Source organism: Diceros bicornis, unplaced genomic scaffold, assembly GCF_020826845.1.
Source record: "Diceros bicornis minor isolate mBicDic1 unplaced genomic scaffold, mDicBic1.mat.cur scaffold_73_ctg1, whole genome shotgun sequence".
NCBI classification, from domain to species: Eukaryota; Metazoa; Chordata; class Mammalia; order Perissodactyla; family Rhinocerotidae; genus Diceros; species Diceros bicornis.
In genome coordinates, this window is record NW_026691615.1 from 2,751,677 (window position 1) to 2,779,373 (window position 27,697).

Here is a 27,697-nt window from a genome sequence, read left to right on the forward strand (position 1 = left end):
ATGCTGCGCAGAAGGAAGCCGGAGCGTCCCACGGGGCAGGGCTGTGAATTATCTTCTGGCTCCAGGACCCGTTCCTCACGCTCTCGTCTTTTCCGGAACGTACCTGTGTGCTCTCGGGGCTGGAGCATCGGGTCGCCAGTGCTATTTGTAGAGTTTATTGCAGTGGTTCCCAGGCTGGGGCGATTTTGCTCCCCGGGGGACACGGGGCCATGTCTGGGGACGTCTGTGGTTGTCACACTGGGGGTGCTCCTGGCATCAAGCGAGTGGGGGCCAGGGATGCTGCTCAGCCCCCCACAGCGCCCAGGACAGCCCCCCAGTGAGAACGATCATGCCCTAACTGTCAATAGTGCTGAGATTCAGAAACCCTGATTCATGCTCAAGACCTGTGCCAGCGAGAGAAATCAGGCGGCGGGCTGTTGGCTCATCCGTGAACGCCCACCTGCCACATTCTGCACTGTCGTGCTGGACAAGGATCCTGAGATTACGAATGGGTTCCCGCGGCACGCCCGTCCCGGCCCCACTGCCCATTGATTATCAGATTATGGATTCTAGAAAGTGTGGCCGGCTGGGCTTTCCACTAACGGTACTGGATTCGGGAGGCAGAGGGGCTGCCACGTCCACGTCTTTTCGCTGTCATCCCACCTGACCCTGGGAGCCCCCCGGACTCTGGCCTCACTGGGGATGAGCTTTTGGAGGACTGAGCACTCTTAAGTTCGAATCCTGAGACAGGTACCCCGACCCCGGCCGGCCGTGTGAGGCAACCCGTTATCTGCCCCCCGTGAGCCTCAGTTTTCTCATCCGTGAAATGGGGGCACATCTTGGAGCTGCGTCATTGGGGATTAAATAGCGTCCCCTCGTCGGGGCTGAATGATGGTCCTTCTGCCTCCCCATCTTTGTGAAAAATTAGGAGAGATGAGGATGGACCCCCAAAAACCCGCAACAGAGGGGAAATAACCCAGGCAGACATTAAGTCCCCCTGTCACGGAACCTACACCACGTGCCTGGCCCTGGGCTCCCGCTTCGCTTGCATTTCTGTGTCTTGCAGACGGGGAAACTGAGGCACAGAATGGGGGCAAGAAACTGAAGCGACTAGAGCCTTTTCTTGGAGCCATCTCTCCACCCGCCCATGAACCGAGGTGTCGTTTCTATGCTTGTGGAGGTTCCGAAGGGTCTGCTCTTGGTGTCACGCTCTGCCGTCGCTCTCTAGAAATTGTGACCGATTTTTGCACAATGTTACATTTTGCGCGGGGCCCGCAATTATGTAGCCGGATCACGTAGCAATTATGTAGCCGGGAAGGCTGCTTCCCCTGGCGGTGGGGAGCAGAGAGAGGGACGTTGCTGGTGGCCGGTCTGGGTTCCAGATCTGTTTCTGCCTCTTCCGAGCTGTGTGACTTTAGAGAAATGGCTTGGCTTCTCTGGGTGGCACACCCAAGCTCCCCTCTTGCAGCCAAGCCCCCGCCGCCTCTCCGCCCTCTCCCTCTGCTTCTCTCTCCGCCACCCGCTCTGCACCAGCCAGTGACCTTCCTTCGGCTCCCACCTCCAGGCCTCTGTCCCTGCTGTTCCCTCCGCCGGGAGCTCCATTTCGGGCCAGGCCCACCCCCATCCCGCCGGTGTCCCCAGCACACTTTTCTTTTCACGTCCTCTCTTGCTGTTTTACGGTCTGTCTGTCCCCTCTCCAGGACGGGAGCGCCACCAGGCTCCCTCCCCCCAGCCCAGTCTGCCTGGCCAGCGTCAGCGTGGCTCGTTGTCCAGATTGGGCGGGTCACGGCCCGGACAGACCCGCCTCGGAGGCTCAGACCCCCGGCTCACTCGGCCCCGAGCAGGGAGGCTAGGAGACCGGGTCCCGAGTGGAGGTGCTGTGTGACCTCGGCCACGCGCTCGCCCTCTCTGAGCCTCTGCATGTCTGAGACGTCTGGCACAGAAGCAGCGATGAGCGGCCATTGAGAGCCGGCGGCCCTGAGGATGGGGGTCAGGGAACCCCAAAACAGTCCATGAGATTTCCTCTCTCCTGGGAGAAGTTGAGAAGCCCAGAGGAGCTGGGGACCCCCGAGGTGCCTAGCACCTGTGCCAGGTGATTTTCAGACTCAGCTAGCCCCGACGTTCATTCCACAGCTAGAGAAGTCACCGAGGGGCCCCCGGAACAGGCCAGCTTTCTTTGGGGGATCAAATTTGGCATTTGAAAAACTCGCGTTCGAGTCTTGGCCTCAAGCTTGGCCCGTGGATTCGCCTGCCCAGGCTAAACATCATAAAATGCAACGTGATGATTGATGCCCCCGGGACCTGCCTATGGAGGTTTGGGGGGCAGAGGGTTTGGGGGTGCCGGGGAACAGTTGGGCCTGAGTCTGGTTTCTCCCAGGGGTGTGGAGCCTGCCATTGCCAGGAGCAGGCTGGCAGGAGCCGGTCGCAGGCCCGGGGCAGACAGACAGACCACAGGCCGGGCTGATGCCAGGATTGACAGCTGGCAGGAAGCCTGCCCCAGGACCCCCTGAGCCACAGTGGGGAAACCGAGTCACACCAGCGTGGCCAGAGCCCTCGGCGGGTGTGGGAGTCTATTCTGACCTCTAGATCTGTGCTGCGGTCACCCTGCAGGCTGCATCGAGACCCCAGGACTCGCTGCCCAGTGCTCTCCCTAACGCCACCCAAATTTCAGTCGCTCACAATGATGCATGCATGCCTTTATTTACTCAGGCTGCCCACATCACTCAACAGTTTTTAATTCCTTAGACCTGTTCTCTTTTCAAACTCAAAAGAGAAAACTTCGTCTCACTCCCGTGAATGGGAACCTGGTATGTTCTTGGCATCAGAAGACGGAAGCTTAAAGAACAAATGTGATGGGAGAAAAAAAAAAAAAGCCAGTACATCATCCCTCTGTCGCCGAGGGCTTACGGCAGGGGCAGGGCCACTGAGGCGTTAAAGCCGCGTTAGCACCCACCGGAGACTTCCAGCCTTCGGAAGGCCGGGAAAAGCCGAGGACAGGAGAGCCCTCCTTGCTGGTTGAGCTGGTGTTAAAACGCGGCTGGAACCATTGGGGGGTCTCCTGGCCCTGCTGGGCAGCCGGGTCCCCTCCCAGCTTCGGCCCCGGTGCTCAGACTTTCTCGTCGGTGTCTGAGTGTTCCTTCTCAACGGCCTGGGGGGAAGGTTATTTCTCCCTGAATTCAATTAATGAGCCTATTAAAAACTATTTATTTTCCCTGACAGTTGTTTATGGAGGAGAAGGAGATGAATCGGCCGGGCGTTCTCACCAGCGGGCACGAGGCGGGTCAGGGGGGTGCTGGGGCATCGGGCTGGGCACTGAGGGAGCGCAGACCACTGGCGGGGTCCTGCCTTCGGGGGCCCCCAGAAGGCAGAGCCTGGTGTGGGTTTCAGCCACTGCTTCTGACCTTGGAGTCGGACCCTGGGACGAGGGAAAACCACCGAGGCGCAGAGGCAGGGGGATGGCCCTGATGGCTTCCGTTTTCTCCATCCTGGCTGAAGCCTCTCAGATGCCCCGGTTTGAAACCTAAGACCTGACCCCATGGGGCCACATGTTTGTGCTGGGGTCTCCCAATATCCCGTCTCCTCTCCTCCAGAGCAGTGGAACCCTATGACTTATCTGGGCACATGACCACTTGGAAAAAAAAATTTTTTTCCAGTGTACCTTGCAGCTGTGTGTGCTATAGGATTCGATTCTGAATCAGTGAGATAAACAAACAGAATTTGCTGGAAATGCCTTCAAAAGGAGGTAACGCATGCTCCCTTCTACCTCCCCAGCTGGAATATGGAGGTGATGGCAGACACTCAGGCAGCCAGTTTGGACCATGAGGCAGCTATCATGGTAAGAATGAGGGATCAAAGAGGTGGAAGGCGCCTGGGCCCCACTGATTGTGGGATGGGCAAAATAGCCCCAAAAGGCCAACCTGGCAGCTTCCTTTATATGCAGAGAGAAATTACGCCTCTCTTGTGAGTTTTTTGGGCACCCGCACACGGCCCAACTTGATCCTAACAGTGGCGCAGTGCCTTAGCCTCAGGACATGGTGCTTTTCTTCTCTCCTTCAAGTCTCTGCCCATTTTTAAGTGTTGCTTCCCCTGACCTCCCTGTTAAGATCTGCAAAAAGATTATTTGCAAATAATTATGATCGGCAAATTATTATAGTGCAAAACAATGATTTGCAAAATTCGCCTCTGCGCCCGGCTCCCCGTCTTTCCCTTTCCTGCTCTGCTTTTATGCGAAGCACTTGTCGCCGTGTCCGTGTTGTGTGCATCTGACTTCTCATCGGCCTCCGCTCCGGCTGGGCCTCCCCGGGGGAGGCGATTCTGCCCGTCTTGTGCCCGCCGCAGCTGCTGCGCACAGTAGGGCCCCAGGCGTACGTTTTGCATAAACAGATCTCCAGTTACAGGGGAAGAAATGCCGCTCTGAGACCCTGGCTGGTGGCTCTTGAGTTCTCCCCTTTCTTCCCCGCTCAGTCGGCCAGTCCAGGCGGCCAGAGTCGTCCCCTCGGCTGCTCCCGATCCTTCCTCCCGCCCCCGTGTTCTCACCTCGGCCTCCAAAAATAGCCCCTTTAAAATAGCGGCGTCCCCGCGTTCCGGGGCCTCTGCCTGCCCACGGCCGTGACGCCGAGCTGCCAGGCCAGCCTCCTTATTGCTGTGGGGTTTGTAAAAATGCAGTTGGTGTTAGGTGGCCCCCCCTTTCACGCCTGAAGAAGCCTAGCCGCCCCCAGGGCTGCTTCCCCATCTCCGACACCCCCCATTTAGGTGTCGCTGCGTCTCCCTGTGGACCCTCCATCGGGGTGTCTGGTCTGCAGAGCCCAGAGCGTCCGCTGCAGGCTCAGGCCAGCTCAGGGGGGACTGCGTGGCCCACGGTTCCCAGTCTGGCGGGGAAGCCCTGGGTTCGAGGCCCAGCGCTGCCTCTTGCTGGCTGTGTGACCTTGGGTGCGTGGGGTAACGTCCCTGAGCCTCAGTTTACCCTTCTGGAAAAGGGACACTTGGGGGCTTGGTCAAAAGGTGGGACTTCTCGGAGCCTCGGTGTCCGTGTCTGTGAAATAGGACGGTGAGGTCACCGTCCTCGCAGGGAAAGCTCTTCAAGCCGGGCTGGGCGACAGGGCGCTCGTAAATAATCACACATTTGTTGGCTCCGTGTTTATCTGCCTCTTCCCGGGACCAGCGAGATGGACGCTTCTCGAGTCAATCTGTTTGTTTGGCTTGGAGGTCCTGGCTCCACGTCTGGGTCCCCCTCCCACCAGGGCCGGGATTAAGCTGCCCGGAGGGACATGCCCGGCCAGGCCACAGGCAAGGCGGCCGCCCCTGCTTCCTGCGGTCGCTCAGCAGGTGTCGGCTCCGGCCGGGGCCAGAGGCTCAGGGAGGGGGCAGAGGGCAGAGTCCAGGGATGGCTCAGAAGTGGGGACAGGAAGGGCCCCGCCGGAGGGGGCGTGGACGCTTCCGCCGCCAGCCCTGGTCGGGCAGCAGCCGCGGCTTCCCCCGCCTCTGTGCCCTCGGTCATCCGGTGACTTTCTGGGACACTTACTGTGTGCCGGGCTCTGTGCTGGGACCCGGCAGGGGAGGAAGTGCGTGCCTCTGTGGGGTCACGTTCTGATGGGGAGAGACAGTGAGCAAAATACGCGTCATGGTAAGTGGTGAGAAGAGAAAGCCGCACAGGAGAAGGGACTGGAGGGATGAGGGTTGTTGTTTTAAATGGGGTTGTAGGGACGGCTTCAGTGAGGAGGTGACAGTTTGAGTAAAGATCTGATGGAGGTGAGGGAGGGAACTGAGTGGATATGTGGGGGAAGGGGTTCCAGGCAGAGGGCACAGCCCATGCAAAGGCCCTGGGGCAGGACCGTGCCTTGCATTTTGGAGGAGCAACGAGGAGCCCGTGTGGCTGGAGCAGAGGGAGCGAGGGGGAGAGAGGGAGGAGGGAGGGCGGGGAGGGGACGGGGCAGGTCGTGCGGGGCCTGGGGGGCCGCGGGGAGGACGTGGGTTTCTCCCCTGAGGGAGGGGGAGCCCTGGGGGCTGTGGGCAGAGGGGGGACCTGACTCAGGGGCTCACGGGCGCCCTCTGGTGGGGCTGCGGGGAGGACAGACTGTGGGGGTGAGGGCAGGAGCCGGGGACCAGGGCGGAGGGGACGGAGCTGGTCCAAGTGGGTGATGATGGGGCTGGACCCAGTGGAGACAGAGGAGGGAGAAGTGGGCGGATTTGGGGTGGATCTGACGGCAGACGTTTCCTGCGCTTTCGTGGGTTTAATCTTCGCAGTAGCTCTGTGAGGGAGGAGGGACTCTATGCCCACTTTACAGATGAGGGGAAACTGAGGCACAGAGAGGTCAAGTCACCTGCCCAGCGTCACACAGCTGGGTGTTGCATGGTGGCGGGGTAGCCAGGAGGGCTGACCCTCTGCTGGGCCTGACCGGGCTACAGCTTGCTCCCCAAGCACTTAGCGGCCATCACTTCTTCCTAATTTATAGAATGACCACGTGCATTTAAAGGCTCACGTGACTTTGGATTCTCTTAGTCAAGATGTTGGCCGGGGTCCCCGCCCCGCCCTGTTTTAGGAAAATACATCGTAAGTGCTGTCACCCGTGTGGACCAGTGGAAAGCTGGGGATTCCGTTAGACCTGGATTGCAATTCTGCCCTCGCCTCTTGCTTGGCTGTGTGACTTTGTGGCTGTTGCCCAACCTCTCTGAACTCTCATTTCCTGTGAAATCAGACTCAACTACTTTTCTCTTTCATCCCAGTAATACTTTTTGAGCGCCTGCTGTGTACCAGGCAGTTGTAGGCAGAGCGGTCATTCCTGCCTTGAGCACCGTAGCTCCCAAAGTGTCAGTCAACAAACCACAGTGCTCGGGCCATGCGAGGGTGGGCGGGAGCCCCAGCCACCGTGGGTACCTTCTGTGGCTCCGTCTGAGTGGGCGTCGGCAGCTCGGAGGGAAATCCCGGGGAAGCCACCGTGGGAGACGCGGGGTTCCCGAGGGCTGGCAGCACGGGGACCGGTGCCGTGTGCAAAACCCCCAAATCAGCAAGTCTGGGGTGAAAAGCGATTCGGAAGAGCTGGGATCAGAGCACAGAGGAGTTTTAGGAAAAGTTCAACCGTATCTTTTACTTACACTTGCTATTTGTGTGTCTCGTTCAGGAGAGAAAAGGGATCAAAATCTGTGTCCAAAGAAGTCTGTCAACTGATAATTCTCTCTGATAAAGAAGTCCCGTCCGACTTAATTGACAGCGTTTTTTTCTCTCTTATTGATACACAAAATAACATCGTATCTTAAACTCCATGAAATGTAGAAATTGCCAGACCTTGAACCTGGACGACAAAGGGGAAGGGAGGATGAGAGGCTCCAAGAGTGAACAATGGGAGGGGAGGTCAGGGAAGGCTTCCTGGAGGCAGTGGTGACTGATCTAAGATGCGGAGGTCGAGGAGGAGTGAACTGGCCAGAGAGGGGAGGGAAGGGTGTTCCAGGCATATGGAACAGCATGGGCAGACCTCCTGCACAAAGTCGCTGTGAGCCCTCAATGTGAGGTAGGTACATTAATCTCACATCTTGCCCTGGGCCTAGCACATTGTAAGTGCTCAGTAAATGGGTGCCCCCCTCAATCTCAGATCTGGATGATGCCATGTGGGTGAGGTGTTGCTTTCTGGCGACTGTGTTTTGAATGACTTGAGACCCGGAGGTTTGGGTCTGTCTGCAGTCCTTCAACAAGTTGTCTGTTTCATGCCCTCAGCTCCCTGCCCTGTTACAGTGAGGCTCCATCCTCGGGTGCACAGTGGGCCTGTAGCTCAAAAGGAGGAGAAACCCAAATCAAATTGACTTTAGTCAAAAGCAGATGAATTGCTTGGCTCTTGTAACTGAGAAGGCGGATTTTTAGAATATACCAGCTTCAGGCCTGGCTTGATCCAGGGGCTCAAACAAGGAGCCTTTAACGGATGAAGAAAAGCAGACCCAGACTGCTTAAATCACTTGCCTGAGGTCACACGGCCAGGAGGAGGTTAAGCCACAATTCAGACTCGGTTTGCTCTGAATCTAAAATCCAGGCTTGAGAAAGTTGTCCCAGGCCGGGAGGTGATAACTCCATTTTAGAGTCGGGGGAACTGAGGTTCATGGAAAGGAAATGACTTGCTTAAGGTCACGCAGTGAGCACAGAGCAGAGCCTGGGACCAAACTCACGTCAAAGCCGTGGTCTTGGACCCCACACCGTACGGTCTCTGTAAACGCAGGTGGAATGGTGAGTTGGTCCAACCGAGGCAGGCAAAGAGAACAGGTGCCAGGGGCCACATTGACCATGGGCCAGGCCCTCCCCGCCCCACCCAAGAAGTGCCCACTCACGCCCCCTCCGCCACCCACCCGCACGGTTATGACTTGCCCCTCATTCTTGATGAACACATCACGGGCGACAGGTGGGGAGGTCCCCGCCGACCCTGGCTCCATGCCCACCGTGGGCGCCGGCCAGGCCTGCCCGTCTCTGTCACAGAGGAAGTGAGACTGGCAGCCAATTGTCCTCCTCCGAGCCAGCCGCCTCACTCCCAATGCCCGATTTCCTACGTGTTTGCATCGATTGCTCCAGCCCTCGCCCTCCTCCCCGGCAGGCATTGTCTGGCTGCTCGATAACTGTCCGTCTCCACCCGGGCACAGCCCTGCCTCTGCTCCCTTCGCCCTTGGGCCTCTCCATGGCATTTATTGGGCATCTGCATTTATTGGGCACCGGCTGTGTACCAGGCCTTGCGATTGGCTACTAGCGGGCTTTGTCACCACATATCCCCCTCTGCCGCCTCTGAGCTGTGTGCCCTTGAGCAAGTGGCCTGACCTCTCTGAGACTCAGTTTTCTCTTCTGTAAACTGGAGAGAATTAGGTGAGATATTAAGTGTAGTAACTTTGAACAGAGCCTGGCACACAATACACGCTCTTAAAATATTAGCAATTATCGTTATTATCGCGATAACCCTTTTAGCGTGAGCAAATATAGGTCTGTTGTCCTCTGCTCCCCTTTTCCACACATTTTACGCCCACTGTTTCACGTCACGCTTGTTCACTAACAGCTCGTACGTACAGAGCCATCACCTCCTTTTTCTGGGCTGCGTAATATGCCATCGGCATCCCCAGCCCCCTCCTGACAGTCGTGCCCATTCATCTCTCTCTTTTGCTCTCCCACGAGATGGGCCACGGCATTTGTTCACACACAAGCTCCAAGCATGAGTGTGAGGATCCCCGTGGGACGCACATTTTAGCATTCGCTGGGGCTCGCCCAGTCACCCTACAGAGAATGTCTATAGTCTCTGCTCCAGCCGCCAGCGAGTGAGTGAGCGCACGTGGGCTTCCCTGTGACAGCTTTATGGGGCAGGAATGTTTTTCTTTTCTTTGGCTGCACCCACTGGGCCGGTTACAGGAGCCGCCCCGCCACGCCCGGGCCCAGGGGGTGGTTTCAGATCTAAAATTTTCTTTTGGGCCCCGAGAAAAGGTTCCTAGTATTGAGAAAACAATCATAGTGCCTTTTCTGGGCCTGAGACCCTGCTGGGCGTCTAGAGATTTATCACTGGATATTTCTTGAGTGCCTACTGTGTGCTGGGCCTTAATCCAGGTGCTGGGAACAGGGTGGTGAAGAAGATGGAGGAAAGAGCCCCACTCTGTGGAGGGAAGCAGGGAGGACAATACACCAATAGATAGATTGAATATTTATTAGGTGCCTACTGGATGCCATGCCTTTAAGAAAAATGAAGCCCGGGAAAGCGGTAGGTGAGAGGGAGGGGCTGTTTTAGCCATGAAATCAAGGCAGGCCTCTCCGAGGAGGTGACTTTTCAGTAAAGACCAGCAGGAGTTGAGAGAATGAACTATGTGGAGATGTGGGGGAAGAGGGTTCCTGGCAGAAGGCACCACCCGTGCAAAGGCCCTGGGGCAGGACTGGCCGTGGCGTGTGGGAGGAACAGCAAGGAGCCCGTGTGGCTGGAGCACAGGGAGTGAGGGGGAGAGAGGGAGGAGGGAGGGCAGGGAGGGGGCGGGGCAGGTCGTGCAGGGCCTGGTCCAGGTGAGCCATGGTGGGGCTGGACCAGGTGGAGGCAGAGGAGCGGGGAGAAGTGGGTGGGTTGGCCAAGCAGTGGGTACAGGATGCGGTTGAGAAGAATCAAGGCCGACGCCTGGATCACTGCCCTGAGCATCTGCCAGGATAGGAGGGCCGGGCGTGGGGACCCCCATGGAACAGGCCACCCGCCACGGTTTCCAGATGGCAGTGGGGCTGCTTCTCTCTGGAGGTGTCCAAGCCGGCCTCCTGGAGGCCGTGGCTCCTAGGTTAGCCCGTGGGTGTGACCTGGGGCCTGTATCCTGTGCATGGCCCTGGGCAAGGCACCTCCCTTGCTCAGCCTCAGTTTCCCCGTCTGAATAGTGGAGATGACGACTCAAGGCAGTGAAATGAGTTAATATGTACAAAGCACTTAGGACACAATAGGGGTTGGACCGGGGCTCCTGGGGCAGAAATTCGAGATTCACCAGAGGCCCCGGACATGGAGGGGGCCTGGTTTGCAGGTCCCAGGAGGCTGAAGCCCAGAGAGGTTAAGGCACCTGCCCCGGGCCACACAGCACGTGGGCCCACCTTGCTGCTCTCCCTTGACTGTGGGGCTGCCAGCTGCAGCTCTTGGTGGTTTCCAGGCTCCCCTTGGCTCCAGCTCCAGCCTCACCTCCCGCCTCCACGCGCTCCGGGCCCAGGGCCCGGTGCCAGGGGGCTGGAGGGCCAAGGGGGTCTTGGTGAGGAGCCCCCGCGTTCACCCGGGGTTCCCTCTGCCCCTGCCTCCCCGCTCCCCCAGGCTGCCACTCATGATGGAAGGGGAACGGGAGGGAGGGAGTGAAATTATATACACACGAACATGTAAAAATTAGTTTAGGATCGGGGCCAAGAACCACTTGCGCTTGGCTGGGCATTGTGGGTAATTCATCCCCGATTAGCATAAAAGCCAGAGCCGGGAGGACGGGCGGCTGTGGGGCTTTTGTGTCAGATTCTGATGACTGTGTAACCTCTCTCCGGCCTGGAGCCCGGGCTCCCCCCCATCCCCGCAGCCAAGGGACCGCCACCCACCCTGCGTGGCCCCCCTGCTGTGAGCACGGCCCCCAGGAAGGATGTCTACAGGCTCCTGCCCCAGGGGCCGCATGTCTGGCCTGCTCGGGAGCCAGGCCACCCCGTGTCCATCGGGGAGACCGCCTCGGAGAAGCTTGGCCTGGCATTTGATGCCCCCCGCCGTCCCCAACGTCCCAGGCCTTGTAATGCAGCCCCAGCCCCGGGGCCCATTTCCCTCAGTCTTTCCTCCATCCACTCAACACACATTTATTGGGGTCCAGCTGTTTGCTTGGCCCCACGCGGGGGGCTGGGGACACGGCGGTGACTGAGAGGGACGCGGTTCAGCGTCTGGGGGTGGTGGATGAAAAGGCCAGCATGTATCCATATTTTAAGATTCCCTATCTCTTGCCCACAAGATGCAAATTAAAACAATGAGGTACCATTTCTTGCCCCATCCGCTTGGCAAAGACGTCTGCAGCGTGGGAATATCCACAGTGGGACGGCGGGGGGACCAGGCCCTCTGATGCAGCAGCATGGCCACTCTGCAATATCTCTTATTTTTAATTTATTTTTCTGGCCGGATAGCGCATACGTGTGGGACACAACTGAGGACGTGATGGACAGAAGAACGCACAGCGGAGGGTCTCTCTGCCGCCCCCCCAGATCCTCGATTCCCCTCCCCTCTTTTTCTGGAAGCAGCCACCAGCCTCTTTGTAGGACAGGGGTCGGTGTTTTTCTGTAAAGGGCCAGACAGTAAATCTTTTCAGGCCTGTGGCTGTACCATCTCTGTCGATACTACTTAACTCGGCCACTGTAGCGCGAAAGCGGCCGAGACGATACGTGAATGAATGGGCGTGGCCGTGTGCCAATAAAGCTTTATTTACACAAACAGCCGGGGGGCCGGATTCGGCCCCCGGGTTGGAGTTTGCGGCCCCTGCTCTATGTCAGCGCCGTCCAGGAGAACTTTTGTGCAATGATAGAAATATTCTCTACCTACACTTTCTAGTAAACTAGCCACTAGCCACGTGTGCTGCTGAACATTTGGCTCGTGCATCTGAGGACTTGAATTTTTAATTTTCTTCTATTTAAATGTCAACAGCCCTGTGTGGCTCAGGGCTACCGTTTTGCACCGTATGGTTATCTGGAGATCTTTGGTGACATTCAGTAGGCGGGTAAATTTCTATTCCTTTGTTTCACCAAATGGTAGCATCTTTTAAATGCTGTTCTGCACCTTGGTGTGTTTTTTCCCCACTTAGAAATATAGTATCTGAGAAGTAATTTCATAATTGTTCATCTGGCTTCCCCATTCCTTTTCGCAGCTGTGTTGCTAATCTCCTAGTACTAAGAGATGCTAATGTTTTGTGGCATTATTTGGTTCCTTGTACTGTGTTTTATATATTTAACTGATCCCCCAGTGATGGGCACTTAGGTTGCTTTCAGTCTTTTGCTCCGAGGACTTGCTACATGTACCATTTCACAGGAATGTGTCCATCACATAAATTCGTAGAGGTGGTGTTAGCAGGCCTGAAGGGAATGTGCAAATACCACCTTCCTGCCCACCTCCAGCATCAAGAGAGAGAGAAAAGCTTCCCCAAGGGCCTGGGAGATGTGGAAGCGGAGATTCACTGTAGTGTCGGTTGCAATTGAGAAAAACCAGAGCCAACCTAAGTGTCCAACAACAGGGGATTTTAATAAACAGGCACAGCCTTGTCATGGAAGATTATACAGCAGGTAAAGAACCTGGGAATGTGTGTGCTCCGTGGATACAATGTTTGTGGAAAACATGCAAGTTGGGAAATGATACAAACAGGATGATACAATTTCGCTTAAAAAAAAAATCACCCTGTGTTGTAGTGTCAGCTTGGTCTGTAAGTGCCAGGGAAAGATACCGCAAAGATTGACGCCAGCCCACAACAGAGGTTGCTTCCGGGGGCAGATCAGAGGGACTGTCCCTTCCTCGCTGCCTTCCGCAAACGCTTGCATCGACTGTGTGCGAGCTGCCCCTGCTCCAGGCGGGAGGAATTGGAAAGAACCGATTCCCTGCCCTCTTGGCAGCCAGCACTCCAGTTGGGGAGGTGGAGAATGAACAGCACAGAAGCAAAAACACACGTCAGATGTCAGAGGGGGGTACGTTGCTCCAGGGAAAAAATTCAGAGAAGAGGAATGAGGGCCCGGAGTGGGAGGCAAATTTTTCACTAGGAATCCTGGAAGGCCTCATGGAAAAGGTGACAATGGAACAGAGGTGGGGAAGGAGGGAGCCAGGCGGGTTTCGGGGGAAGAGCATCCCTGGCGGAGGGACAGAGGGTGCAAAGGCCTCCTGGGACAATTGCTGAGCCCAAGTCACTGTCATTGTCTGTGCCTGTGCCCCCTCCATCACGGCTCCCAATGAGCAGCGGGCAGCTGTGGGGAATAATTAATAATTAATAATAATAATTAATACATGTGGGAGGCAGTGGTCCCTCCTTGTGCCTCCAAGTGGCCGCCAGCTCCTGCCCACGTGCAGACGGCCGAGTCACAGACGGGCTGGGCGTGAGTGGCTGTGAATTCCGGGACCGTGTGACCTCCAGGGGAGGCAGGAGGGCGAGGGCTGGGGAGGGGAAACTGAGGCCCGGATGCGTGGTGGGGGAGGAGCTGAGAAGCCACTTGGGTTCAGGCCCCAACTCCACCACTCGTGAGTGGTGAGAATTTGGGCCCAACTCTGTGCCTCAGTTTCCCCAACTGAAAAGTGGGGGGTGGTAATAATACCAGTCTTTGAGGGGATTCAGTGAGCTGCTTCGTGTATGCCTGGCCCACAGGAAGAGCCAAGAATAATACCCGGTGCACTCACTGAGCACCTACTGTGTACTGGATCCGTTCTGCGTGCTCTGCCCATGCTAAGTGCTTTATGAGCGTTTTTAGGTCATGGGGGAGGCGGGGTTGGGTCCAGACCCAAACCACTGTCCAATGATGTCACCTTCTCCTGGTCACCCAGGACTTGAAAGCTTGGGGAGCTGCCCAGAGAGGTCGTACCCACACCTGAGCTCACACAGCAGCCAGCCCTGCCGTTCCTCCCCCCTCAGCAGCCCCCCTGGTCGCCCTGTTCCCACCTCTTCCATCTGGTCCAGTGCTACTTAGGTTTCCTGTCCTGGTCTCTCCTCTTCTTTCGTATCTTAGATATCACCTCCTCCTGGAAGCCCGCCCTGCCCCTGTGCCAGAGGCTTCCCCCATCACGGCTCTGATCTTTAACTGCCAGAGCCCATGTCTGCCTCCGCCACAGGCCTGTGAACTCCCTGAGGCTGGGCTGGGGCTGCGTGGGTCATCCTGTATCCCTAGCGCTCAGGCTGGAGCCTGGTATACAGTAGGTGCTCTATAAATGCAGGATGTGTGTAAAAGGAAAATTGTTACAGGTGTGTGATGGTTGTTTGTGACTCGAATATGCTCATTCCTCAAATGACACGCCCCCCTCTTACTCCTAAAATTCCATCTCCCAGCTACAGTGGCCCCCTCTCTTTCCCTAGAATTTAGCATGTTCATTCCCACCTCAGGCCCTTTGCACATGCTGTGCCCTCTGCCGAGACCACGTTCCTCTCCCTCACATTTGCATGGCTGCCTTCGTCTGTCACCCTCCCCAGAAGAGAAGCCCTGGGAGGTTGTCTGCCTTGGTCCCCGCTGTGTCCCCAGAACTCAGAATAGCGCCTGGCACGGGGTAAACCGGGTCCCACCCTCATGAGGGAAGTAGGTCAGGGGCTCCACCAAGCCCTGCCTCGAGGACCTCTCTGGCTTGTGCCTCAGTTTCCCTGATCCTCAAAGGCCTCAAACCCACAAAAATCAACCCCAGGCACCCAATAGCCGATCCCGCTCTGTGCACAGGTAGGGAAACTGAGGCCCAGACAGTGACAAGGGTTTGTCAGGGCCACATAGCCCCACGGGGACAGAGACCCTCCCACCTCCTGTGGGCTGTGACTTCTGAGGTGGGGGACCTGCCCCCAGGACGAGGCTGTTTTGGGGGTGAGCCGTGGAGGAGGGTCCGGCAGCACAGACCCGCCCAGCCCGGCGCCGACTCTGCTTTTCTTTGGGAACCGGTTGGGGAGAGTGATCCTAACACCAACACCTGCCGATCTCTTTGTAACCAAATCCGCTGGGCCCCTGGCTTTAGCAACAGTATCCAGGGGACAGGAAAGCACTCAAAACAGATTTCCATTGTAACCATTTTTCTGGTGACTTTCAAGCTTCTGGAAGAACTCGATACAGATTTTCATTGTAACCATTTTTCTGGTGACTTTCAAGTTTCTGCCCTTAGAGCCCCACGTGCTGGTTGAGTTACTTTTAAAGTAAATGAGTTTAAAAGGCACCAGCCAGTTGGGTGAAAGATTTAATGAGGGATCTTGGGAGGTGGCGGAAGTCGTGAGCAAGGAGGGGAGATTTTTGGAGAATGGCACACGCGTCCTCCCTGGGGACCTGGTGAGCGCAGAGGCATCTTGCAGAGGATGCATCCAGAACCACTCAAGCAGGCACAGCTGGTTCAAGGTGCAAGATGGTGGCGGGCCCGGCAGGGGACCACCCCTCCTTCTGCCCCCCACTTCTCGCTGAGTCAGCCTGTTGGCCCCGGCTGTGAAACTGAGTCTGTTTGTGGTCGGGCCACTTTTTATAAATTTCTGCCCTTGGAGCAGCAGCCCCGGGAGGGTGCCTGGGTTGTAAGCCAGGTGGACTCAGGTTCAAATGCCAGCTGTGTGGACTTGTGGCTGCAGGTGGTGCCTGCCGACCTCTGCCCTGTCTTCACAGGTGCCCTCTGACTGCTGTGGGGAGGACAGACTGTGGGGAGTGAAGACGGGAGCCAGGGGACCAGGGCGGAGGTGACTGTGTTGGTCGAGACGGACAATGATGGGGGCTAGAGAGGGTGGGAAGGGTACATGGAGAAAGATGGACAAATTCATGAGAAATTTAGGAGGGAAACTTGAGAGTATTTCCAGACCAGCAGCATGAGGGGGTGAGGGAAGAAGAGGAGTCAGGGCTGGCCCCCAGATTCTAGCCACTGGAGGGATGGAGAAGGCGGGGACATGGGAAGAGCAGGTTTGCTGGATCCAGCCACACCTGAAGGCATCCTGGACTCATCCAGAAGGAGGGATGGTAGCCGGGCCTGGGGGAACTGACAGGTGAGAAAGGCAGACAAGGACCTGGGTGAGGTGTGCCCGTGGTGGGCAGCGTGCCCGCTGCGGTGCGGCTGGCAGGCAGACGTGGCGCCAGGACCGTGATGTGAGTGTGGGCGAGGCGGGCTCCTGGCCGGTCGGCACACGCTCACTCGCTGCTCCGGGTCACGAATGCTGTGCTGGGTGGGGAGGGGCCCATTGGGTAACCTGGGGCGGGGGAGCCCTGGAGCCTGGAGAACGGAGGAAGCCACCCAACCAGTTTCTCTTTTGTTCTGGAAGCCAGGGGTGTGGAGTTCGGTGGTTGCCCCTAAATGAAGTTATCAGGGATTCTGGCCCCAAATGTGAGGAAAGAGGGACAGGTTGGGGGAGGGGTGGTAGTGGGGGTCCTGCCCAGGCATCCCCAGGGGGCAGTTTTGCCTGCATCCACGTAGGACAGATTTCAAAGTTTTGATAACATTCCAGTGGAGTCACCCTTTGCTTGAAAGTTACCTGTGGGGGACGACAGGCCATAGCTTCAGCCGAATGTCCCTCTCTGTGCTGTTTATATGGAGATCAAGTGTGGGCCAGTTAAACTCTATGGGCTGGACACTGGCAAATGGTCTCATAATGGTGATCCCCACTTAAAAACGAAAAGTACCCATTTGCACACAGAGGAGAAAGACTCGAAGGAAGCAGTCGACCTCAGGACCTTTGTACCTGCTGTTCCTTCTGCCCGAAACTCTGTTCCCATAAGTATTTGTATGTCTGACTTGCTTACTTCGTCCATGTCCTCTGAGGGGGCCCCCCAGACCCTTCCAGGCTTCTAGAGCCTCATAGTGCATTTTATTTTATTTTATTTATTTTATTTTAGGCATCTCTCGGCTCTGCCCAGCATTACGTTATTGACGATGTTTCTTTCTCTATGGGTGTCTGTCACCCCCGCTTGTGCGTGAGCCCCCTGAGGGCAGGGGTGCCAGCTCTGTTGTGCCCACCACCGTGTCCCCAGCGGCCCGACACACAGCCGCTGCTCAATAGATGTTCGTGGAGAGAATGAATGAATGAAAATGACCACATGCTCCCAGTCTCCCTCCAGGAGAGGGGTGGATGATGGGCCATTTTAATTTTCTTCTTTATGCTGATTTTCTCTAATTTTCTGCTGCACGCGCCTATTTTATAATTAGAAGAAAAGTTATTTTGAAAAAAATTACCCCCAAACGTCCCAGCTGCAAGAGCTGACGTGAGCCAGCCCCACACTCCCCCCTAAGGGCAGCTGCCTCCTGGGTGTAGACAGAGGACATAGCGATGGAACGTTCAGGGCTCCCGGGGTCAGCCGTCAAGGGCACTGGGTGGGCGGAGCAGTCAGGGAGGGCTTCCCAGAGGTGGCAGCTCGAACCTTCACGACGCTCAGGCCCAAAACCCTGGAGACATCCTTGAGTCCCCTCTTTAACTCAGATCTCCGCTACCCCTACCGCAGGGTGGCTGTGTCCACCGCGGTCACCTCCATCACATGGGGGCAAGGGGTCATCTCCAGGGAGACTTGGGCATGAGGCCCAGACGGGGCAGGCCCGTCCGGGGATGGGGTGGCAGGCCCTCAGCCACCGTCCCCTGGGTCTCGGGCAACCCAGAGACAGGCATTTCTGTGCCCGGTCACACAGCCCTGGATGTCCTGACAACGCGGATTCATTGTGCGCCTGCTGTGTGCCTGGTGTATGTCACAGATGGGGAAACTGAGGCCCAGAGAGGTGCAGAGGTCACATGGGCTGTGCCTGGATTTAAACCCGGGTCTGCACGAGCCCCGTGCCTGGGCCATCAGCCTGCAGATAGAAGCAGACGCCCACTGTGCTCCTGGGGGTGTTTTCTGAGGGTCCACTGTGTGCTCTGCTGTGCAGGGGAGGGGACCCCGCTCGGTTCCACACCTGTGTTGGCCTGGAGCACCTACTGTGTGCCCCACGTGGGGCTGGGGCGCCAGAGGTCCCACCCCCATGAAGCACCTACTGTGGGGTCAGGGCTATGGGGGGGAGGGGAGATGAGTGTGTGCCCGTGAGAAGGGGCAGGTGGGGCGTCTGCGCCCAGACCTTCAGAGCAGTCTGTGTGCCCCATGCTTGGAGGACCCCAGCGCGGGCCTCCCCCACACCAGGGGAGGTGGGATTGTACCCTCTGTTTTGCAGAGTGGGGAAACCGAGGCACAGAACCAGAAAGGCACAGATCACCCAGGGAGGGTGCGTTGGGTGCTGGGGAGAGGGGGGGAGTGGACCCGCCAAGGCAGCCCGGATGGGCCTCCGTGGGAAGCGAATCCTCCCTGAACCCTATCGGGGGCTCCCCTGTGCCCCTCATCAGAGCCCGTGTCCTTTGCCCCCCTCGGTGAGCTTCTAGAAGGCGGGCTCTCTGTCTCCAGCACTGCTGTGTCCCCGTGGGGGCTGTAAATCTGTAGCGATCCGTCCTGTTCGGGCTCCAGGCCTCCCGCAGCATTGTGGGTAAGGGCTCAGCGTCTGGTCCAGACCTGGGTTCGAATCCTGCCTCTTCCTGACTTTGGGGGAGAAATTCCTCTCTCTCCCTCCGCTGACCCGCTTTGGACTTGGGGGTTTGGTATACAGTAAGAGCTCCATACATGCTGGCTGTGGGAGTCATGCCGAGCCCTAATCAGGGAAGAGAGGCATTTCGCCAGGGATGGGAGCAGATGGGGGGCCCCTGGGTCTCCATCAGGGTCCCGCCCCTCCCGGAGGCCTCCCCAAACTCCCAGGACCCGCTGGGCCTCCGCCTTCGCGGCCTCTCCGTGGAGTTTTCAAACCCGCTCCAGGCAGCAGCGCCGGCCGCGATTGGCTGCCCGGGTGTGGCCGCCCCTCCTCCTCCCTCCCCCCCACTCCGGATCGGGTGTCTCGGGCCTGGCACGGTGGCCCCATCTGTTTCCAATCTGGCCCTGTGCTCTCCGCCCCCCACCTCAGGGTGTGTGGCCAGGGTGGGGGGCCTCTGCCACCCTGGCCCCCGTGCATCCCCCCCAGACCCTTGCCGGACTCCCCGGGGGGGGGGGGGAAGCCTCTGTGCCCGCGCCCCTCCTCCACCCCCTGGGTCTCTGTGTGCAGGGGGCGCGGCCTCTGCCAGCCAACCCGCGCTGGGAGGGGATCTTTCTGCCCCTTCAACGACCTCCTGTGTTTGGGCGTGTTTGGGGAGCCCTCTGCTGCTGTGTCCGGCATCCAGCCCCTTCATCCGTTGCCATGGCCACGATCGGCGGCTGCAAGGGAGGGGGGAGCAGAGTGGGGGCCCCCCTCTGGGATCAGGCTTCCGAATGAGGGGGTCTTGGGCCGTGCGCCTTGGCGCGCCCCTTTATGTATGTGCACGTTGGGGGGCACAGTGCGCCCCTTGGAGGACCCCTAAGAAGGGTCCCAGGGGCCCCAGATGGGGCTCCGCACGGGTCCCCCCGCCCCGCTTCCGGCCGGCTCCGGAGCCCCCTCCCCGGCCCGCCCCCCGCCGCCCCGCCCCTGGCCCCGCCCCCGGGCCGAGCTCGCTGGGCCGCGGCCTCTCCCGAGTCGGCTGCGCGCCGCGCTCCGGGCGCACCGAGGAACGGGCTGCAGCGGGGCCCGGGCCCCGATCTCCGAGCCGCGCGGTGAGTGCGCCCGGGACCCTCTTCCACCCCGAGGCCCCGTCTGCGCTGCGCCTTGTCCCCCTCGTCGCCCCCTCCAGGCTCCCGGGAGGGGGGACCCCCGCGATCCCCTCCACCCGCGCCGCGCACGGGCCTGGCCCAGCCGCCCTCCGGGGACGCCCGAGCCCGCCGCGGCCTGGCGCCCCCCCATTCAGGCTGGTCGCCCGCACTTTGGAAAACTCCGGACCGTTATGCTCCGCGGGGTCCCCTCCCCCGCTGGCCCCCGGCCCGCCCGCCTCCCCCGGCTCCCGGGGGCGGAGCCAGGTCGGGCAGCCCTGGTTGCCAGCCCGGGGGCGCGCCGATAGGGGCTTCGGCATCCTTCCGCCGGACCGGACCGCGGAGGGGTGGGGTGGGGTGAGGGGTATGCGGCTGGGATCCCTGCTCTTAGCCATCCCCCAAAGCTCACCCAAACTTTCCCTCTCCCCGCTTGTCCCTGCGCCCCTCGGGCCTGGGGACCCCAGACTGACGCTGTGCCTTATCAGAGCTTTAAGTAACTGGGGGGGTCGGGTAAGCGTGTCAGCTCCCACCTCCCCACTTTGCGCTCTGGTCCCTAAGCTCGTGCCTCTGTGTCCCCAGTATGGCCTAGCAAACCCTCAGCCCCCTCTCATTGCCTCCAGAGTCCTGCTCCCCAGCATTGCTTCTGGGAGTCTTGGGCGACCCCTAAGGGGCTTCCTGCCACTCCAGGCTAGGGGCCCCAGCCCCCCCCTCCTGCCTGCCCCTTGCTGAACCTCACCTCCACCTTAAGGCTCAAGCAGACCCTCAGAGCAGATGTGGGTAAGTTGCAGCTGGAGGCCGTGCCCGCATCGCCCTCCTCTGCCTGCGTTGTCTCCCTCTGGCCTCAGTTTCCCCCTCTGAAATCCACGTGACCACAGGAATGATGTGGGTAGAGTGCCAAGTGGGATCAGGCATGCAGTTGGCGTCTAATATATGCAGGGGCCTTGCCATATTTTGGGGGTAGGGAGAAGGCTCCCATCCTGGAGGATGACAGGCCCACGATGGGAGCAGAGCTGTGATGGGAGATGCACAGGGGGCTGAGGGAGCCCACAGGGGGCTGCGATCCAGCCTGGGGCATCCAGGAGGGCTTCCTGGAGGAGGGGAGTGTGAAGGCTGAGGTTTGGTGGAGAACGAGGAAGGGTGTGCCAGGTGGAAGGAACAGCACGTACAGATACCCCTTGTGAGCCGGAGGGCAGTGCGTAGAGGCGTCAGTGGGGCAGCAGGGCCCTGGGGGTGCAGGGGGGTGGGGTCGGCAGTTCTGGAGACTGAGGGTAGGAGTCTGGATGTGCATGGATGTTGATGGAAGCCATGGAGGGTTGTAGAGCAGAGGAGAATCAGAGTTGGATGCAGCTGCTCCCAGCCTGAGGGTGGGGGGTCAGGGCGGGCTGAGGAAGGGTCTCGGGGTGCAAGGAGGGTCAAGGCTCAGCCTGGGGAGTGGAGATCTCTGGCTGTGGCTTGAAGGATGTCAACAGGTGAGTCAGCTGGGGCGGAGTGTACCTGGTAGGGGGACCCGCGTTAGGAAAGGCCCAGACCCGAGGCACACCCGTGCATCTGGGGACTGTGGTGACCGTGGAGCCCAGGGTCGGATCCTAAAGGGCCCGGAACACCGAGCAGAGGCGGTGGGAGCCCCAGCGGGTGTGAGCAGGGCAGGGGCACACCACTCTTGGCATCTCAGGCTCCACTGTGAAGCCGCCGTGAGGGACACGCTGGCAGGGGCGAGCTGGCAGCCTGGGCGCCCGGGGAGCGTGGCCTCTGGGCTCCGAGAGCTGGTCTCTGGCCTCACCTCTTAGCCCAGCCCCACCCCTCCACGCTGGGTGACCCTCGACGTGCAGCTCTCCCTCTCTGAGCTTCAATTTCCTCTCCTGGCAAACAGAACGAAGCTTTTAAGAGGGCTTGGCCCTTGAGGAACACCCAGCTGGCCTTCCCGATTCCTCCCTCTGGGACTGGGCCTGGCTCCCCATCCGCCCTGCCCGTCCACTCCTGGCTCGGGGACCTTTGGGGACAGCACCCAAGGCAAATCGATAGTCATTTAAAGGCAGGTCCCTTGGCCCCAGTCCTAGCCCATTCCGGGAAGGTGGCAGGGCCAGTCCGGCCCTGCCCTGAGCCCGTTTCCTGATGGGGGAACACTGAGGTCCCAAGAGGGAGAGAGGTGTGGCCGGAGCCACTTTGAGCCCATCAGCTTAGACCTGCGGGACACTTTGGGGACACAGCTCTCCAGGGAGGTCCGGGTCGCCCTCGAGGGACTCCGAGGCCCTGGAAAAGGGGTCCCAGGCAGCAGGAACGTGTTTGGGCACAGAAGGGAGATGGTGGGGCGTCCTCGGGCCTCAGGAGACCCCGCCCCGTGCTGACACAGAGGCCGTGCGCTGCCCGCTCCTGGGTTATAATCACCCCTTTATGCTCCCAGCTTCGCGTGGGGACACAAAGCCAGCTCTAGGATCGTGTGACCCGCGTCCCGGCGCCTGGCTGGAATGGGCGCCCACTCGTCCCCCGTGACTGAGGCCTGGGAGACCCCAGTGGCCTCTCAGCAGGGTTTCCGGGGCCCAGAGAGGGTCGTCCACCTGTCTGAGATCACACAGTGGCCAGAGAAAGACACAGTCGTTAAACGTGGGCCCTGAACCCAAGGTCCCACCCAGCTGGGGGCCTTGGGCGAGTCCCCGGTCCCCTGAGAGCCTCATCTGTGAAACGCGTCACCTGCCTCCGACCGGGGGACAGCTCAGCGTCTGGCCCAGACGAAGCTCTCTCGTCTGATGACCCAGCCGGTGGGGGGCGGGGGGCTGGGGCCCTCCCTGGGCCCTGTGGTTCAGGCCTGGAGGCCGCTCCCTCCCTTCCTCCCCACCCTCCGGCGCAGCCTCACCTGCCACCCAGGTTATTTCCTGCGACTCCCATGGGTGGCTGTTCCCTTCTTAACGGCCATGCCATCCTCCAGCAATTCGGGCATTGCTGTGTCGGGCAGCCCCGATGCGCCTGCCTCTGTTTCCCTTTCTGACAGTGCCAGGCTGCTGGCCCAGGCTCTTTACTGCAGGAGATCGCAGGGAGGTTGGCTCAGCACCTGGGGCTCCGTGCTGCCCTGTGGCTCCAGTCCATACCCGCCTCTCTGCCCTGATCTCTCCCCATCTCCCTCCTAGGACCTCTAGGTACTGCTTCGTGCCCTTCCTCATGCTGTTGCATGTGCAGAGACACCCCATTCCCTCCTATTCCCATTTACCCTTTAATTCTCAGCCAAGTAATCATATTAGTAGTAGATCTGGAGGCAGGGAGGTCCAGGCGGAGGGCACAGCCCATGCAAAGGCCCCGGGGCAGGACCAGGCCTGGCGTGTTGGAGGAACAGTAAGGAGGCCTGTGTGGCTGGAGGGAGGAGGGAGGGCAGGGAGGGGACGGGGCAGGTCGTGCAGGGCCTGGGGGGCCTTGGGAAGGACGTGGCTTCTCCCCCGAGGGAGGGGGAGCCCTGGAGGGCGGTGGGCAGAGGAGGGGGTCCTGACTCAGGGGCTCACGGGTGCCCTCTGGCTTCGAGGGGTGGACAGGCTGTGGGGGGCGAGGGCAGGAGGCGACTGCGTTGGTCCGGGTGGAGGCAGAGGGGGGATAAGGAAGTGGATGCGGGACAGATCTTGAAGGCAGAGCTGACTGGGTTTTTTTGTATTCTCCCCTGGCCCCTTGTAGAAGACCCCACACCTGGGGTCTTCCAGGAAGCGGGAGTGGGTGGGAGGGTGATGGGCTTTGCAGGGTCCCCCCTCCATCATAGCAAGTCCCTCCAGGGAGAATCAGGGGCGTGAGGGACCCTGGGACTTTCTATCTTCAGGGCGGTGGCAGCCCCTTATCTCCCGGAGTCTGTCGGATGCCTCCCACCCCCATTCCTGCTCAGTCGTCCGGGCCTTGAAAGCCCCCCGTGCCGTGTCCCCTCCCCCTGGCAGGCTGGAGTGGCTGGTTTGGGGGAGTTGGGAGTTCACGGCCGGGTCCCGCCTGCGCCTGGATCAGCCCCATCCTGCACAGACTTTGAGAAGGCGTGGGCCCAGCGAGGCCACAGCGGGAGCCAGAGGGTAATTAGGGGTCGCCCTGTTTGGAAGGCAGCTGCCCTTGGTTCCCAGGGGGCGTGGGGCATGGGGGAGGCAGCTGTGGGTTTGAGCCCTTCTGGGCTGCCCACGCGCTCTTCTGCCTCAGTTTCCCCAGAGGGCCTGCCCAGCTGACCCAAGTGGTCCAGGTGAGCCCCCTCTCCAGATGTGGCCGAGCAGATGTGCATCTGTGGGGGGGCCTCTACCTTCCCCATCAGCCACTTTTGCTCTTAAAGGGCCCATTGTGGGGGCACAGGGGAGGGGCTCGCTCTGGACCTCAGTTTCCCCATCTGCTGGGTCCCCGACTGGTTGTGTCCGAGTGCGTATCTGTAGTCTGACTGTGTGCGTGCCTGTCTGTGCACGCGTGTGTGGACGAGGGGGAATCTGACTTTGCACGCCGGTGTCTCTTGTCTGGCTGGTGCTGCACGTGTGGGCTGCCGACTGTGTGGCCTGGCCCTGTAGCCTGCCTGTGTGCACACATCTGAGTCTGCGGTCCCCGTGTTAGGTTTTCCTGCCTGTGCAGCGTCCGTCGTATTTCTGTTTTCCCGCAGCCCAGCCGTGAACGTGTATTGCCTGCCCGCCCACAACCCCTGTGTGTGTGTTCTGTCTGACTCTGTGTGTGTCTGAGGTCGGATTCTGTGCCTGTCTGTGTTTGTGGTCTGACTACGTGCAAGTTTTATTTGCCTGACTGTGCGTGTGGACCCGTCTCTGTTGCCTGACTGTGGCTGTGACCGTGTCTGGTCTCCCTGTCTGTGGTCTGACTGCATGTCTGGACCTGTCTGTGGCCTGACTGTGTGTCTGGATCTGTCTGTGGCCTGACTGTGTGCAGGCATCCTTTTCGGTGTCTGATCTGTCTGTCCGTGGTCTGATTGTATGCGGCTTGAGTCTCCCTACCCCCCCCTTCCACCCCCACCCCGGGCCGTGACCCAGCCACCACCAGCCCAGCCTTCCCCTGGGGCCGCTCGGGCTGGGCGAGGTGACCACAGCCGGGTATTTTGGGAGCCAGAATCACAGGGGCTGCCCCATCATTACGTGGCATCCGTCCCTGTGGCCGCGGCCTGGACCCACCCAGGGCACGGCCTGGGGGTGGGTGCGGGGCTGACCCGGCCACGAGGCCTCATCCTCCGCCTCTCCCTGCCCCTCCTGGCCCTCTGCCCTGGCTCTGGTCAAAGCGGAGACCGGGAGGGGGCCGTCGCAGGGTTTGGTCCACATGATGAGGGCCCTGCCCTAGAGGAGTTGATTCTCGTGGGAGAAACAGACACTGAGAAATTAACATTCACAGTTAACTTGCAAACTGGGGTCAGCGCCGGGGAGGATGGTCTTAGTCACTTCTGAGGCTGTGGGCTGTGGAGAGGGGAGGCGGTGTCTTGACCTTCAAAGGCAGGGAGGGCTTCGGGAGGAAGTGACAGCCTGTCAGGCAGGAGCGGGGAACAGCATCCCTAGCAGAGGGGCACAGCCGGGGCAAAGGCGTGGAGGCGGGACCGGGCTCAGGCCGTGTGGTAGAGGAGGGGGCCGGGTCAGCGGGTGTGGCTTCCTCTGGGGGCCACGGGAGCCATGGGAGGCGTTAGAGCATTGCTGGTGTGTTTTGGGGGAAGATCTCCCTGGTGGCTGAACAGGGCTGGGTTGTAGGGCCAAGGGGCGGTGTTAGCTGAAGCCTCGTCCTTCTGGAGGCCCCGCCTGCGAGGGGCGGAAATTGGATGTTCAGAGCAATTTCTAGAGCTGGTCCTCCATCCTGGTTTGGGGCTCTAATCCCATTCATGGGGGCTTCGCCCTCATGATCTAGTCACCCCCAAGGCTCCGCCTCTGAATACCATCACATTAGGGGTTAGATTTAAATGTATGAATTTGGGGGGACACTGACATTCAGTCTGTGATGGGCACTGTCTCTCTGCCCCGTCGTCACCCCGTGATCCTCCCCCGCCTCCCGGGACCCTCCTCTGCCCCTCTGTGATCTTCCCGCCACCTCCGTGAAGCCCCCCTGGATTGCTCCCTTCCCTCTCAGAGCCCCTCTGTTGTCTCTGCAGACGCTGCCCCGTCTGACGCTCGGCTCGAGTCCTCTCTGTGAGGGACCGGCGGGGCCGTCCCCCTCCAGGGCGGAGGTCGGAAGTTGCGGGCCGCTGCCAAGCATGGCGCCTGCCCGGGGCTGCGGCGTGGCGTCCGTGGTTGGTCCCGTGGGCCTCCTCGTGGTCCTGCTGGTCGGAAGCTGCGCGGCAGAAGGTAAGAGCCTGGTGCGGGGTGTGGGGGCGTCTAGGTTTGTGTGTACGTGTGTGTGCGTGGACACACGTCCCCACTTTCTCCCCGGGGGCCCTGGTTTTGCCACTCAGAGCCTCTGTGCTCCATGAATGAGGCCCCTACTGTGCGCTGGGTCCTGAGAGATTCAGATGTAAATAATAATGATGGTATTAAAAAGCAATAACAGTAATGATGACGATGTCTCATCTCCCTCCAGCCTCACAAAACCCAGCATGCGGGTTCCACTACTTTCCACATTTTCCAAGGAGAGAAACTGAGGCTCAGAGGGGATAGGGACTTACTTGAAGTAAGACCTTCCCTTGCTGCAGGTGGAAATACCAGCACCCGGATGGCAGACACACAGGCAACCAAACCTTCCCAGGTGGAGCCGGGGAGGCTTCTTGAGAGAGGGCATTGGAGCTGGGGTTTTGTGGGTGTGTAGGAGTTTGCTGATGGAAAGGCCTTGAGGTGGAGAAAGAGGTTGGTGTAGTTCGGGGGTGGGCAAGACTGCATTTCTGGCAGTAACATGAAGAGGAAGAGGGTCAGTCCTGGGCCCAGCGCCAAGACCCACCTCACCACGAGGGGCCTAGAGGGGGCTTCAGTCAGGCCCATGGGGACACAGAGTGTCAGGCCAGCCGTTAGGGATCTGCAGCTGGGCTGCGTTTAAATCCTGACTTTGTGCCAACTTGCTGTGTGACCTTGAGCTGGTGATTCAACCTCTCTGTGTTCTTTCCACTGTGACTGTATGAAATTCATAACATCACCCCCGTCCTGCGTTCTCGGGACAAGGGCACATGATAAGCCCCTGCATGCCGCTTGGCGCATAGTAGGCCCACACTCTCACGTGACCCCAGTGTGATAATTATTGCCTCTGGGTGAGAACATACACACCTGCTTCATCCGTTCGTGCTTTTTCTTGTTTTCATGTTGTTTTTTAGTCAATGCCTAACATTCAGATCGACCTCCACAGCCTGATGAGACGGAGGCTGTTATCATCGTCCTCATTGTACAGATGGGGAAACTGAGGCACAGGGCGGTTTCACTGCGATCTCAGGAGGTGGCCATGCTGAGATCTGACCCTGGGCTGCGTCGGCCCAGTGGCCGGGCGTGGCTGGGCCGCAGTGTGCCTGGTCACCCCCCAGGGCCCACGTCTTCCTGGGTTCTGTTCCCCGAAGTGGGAACAGCCAACCAAGGGGCTGATAAGCATTGTTAGTTTTTCTTTCATTCATTTAATGCAAAGTCTCCCCCCCCCCCGCCTCACTGGGACACGGGGACCAGGTCATTCTCTGTGGGGGGCCATCCTGGGCGCTGTGGGGGGTTGAACAGCAGATGAGGGTGTGAGGGGAGGATTGGGGGCTGCGTTTTAAATGGGTGGGAGGGCATCAGAGAAGGTCGCAGTGAGGAAGTGGCATCTGAGCAGAGACCTAAAGGAGCTGAGGATGCACCCCAGGGGTGTCTGGGGGAAGAGTGTGCCAGGCAGAGGGCACAGCCCGTGCAAAGGCCCTGGGGCAGGACCAGGCCTGGCATGTTGGAGGAACAGCGAGGAAGCCCGTGTGGCTGGAGCAGAGGGAGGAGGGGGAGAGAGGGAGGAGGGAGGGCAGGGAGGGGACGGGGCAGGTCGTGCGGGGCCTGGGGGGCCCGTGGGGAGGATGTGGGCTTCTCCCCTGAGGGAGGGGGAGCC

The 27,697-nt window shown here is 59.5% G+C and overlaps 1 protein-coding gene across 1 annotated transcript in view; it reads left to right on the forward strand.

Annotated features, from left to right (window-relative positions):
• The window catches only part of PTPRS (protein tyrosine phosphatase receptor type S), a 92,230-nt gene that overhangs the window by 7,605 nt on the left and 56,928 nt on the right, over positions 1-27,697 (forward strand). The window contains exon 2 of the mRNA XM_058538054.1: positions 25,809-26,001. Within this exon, the coding sequence (XP_058394037.1) occupies positions 25,911-26,001 (91 nt within the window). The 5' untranslated portion in view covers positions 25,809-25,910. The remainder of the gene's footprint in view (positions 1-25,808; positions 26,002-27,697) is intronic.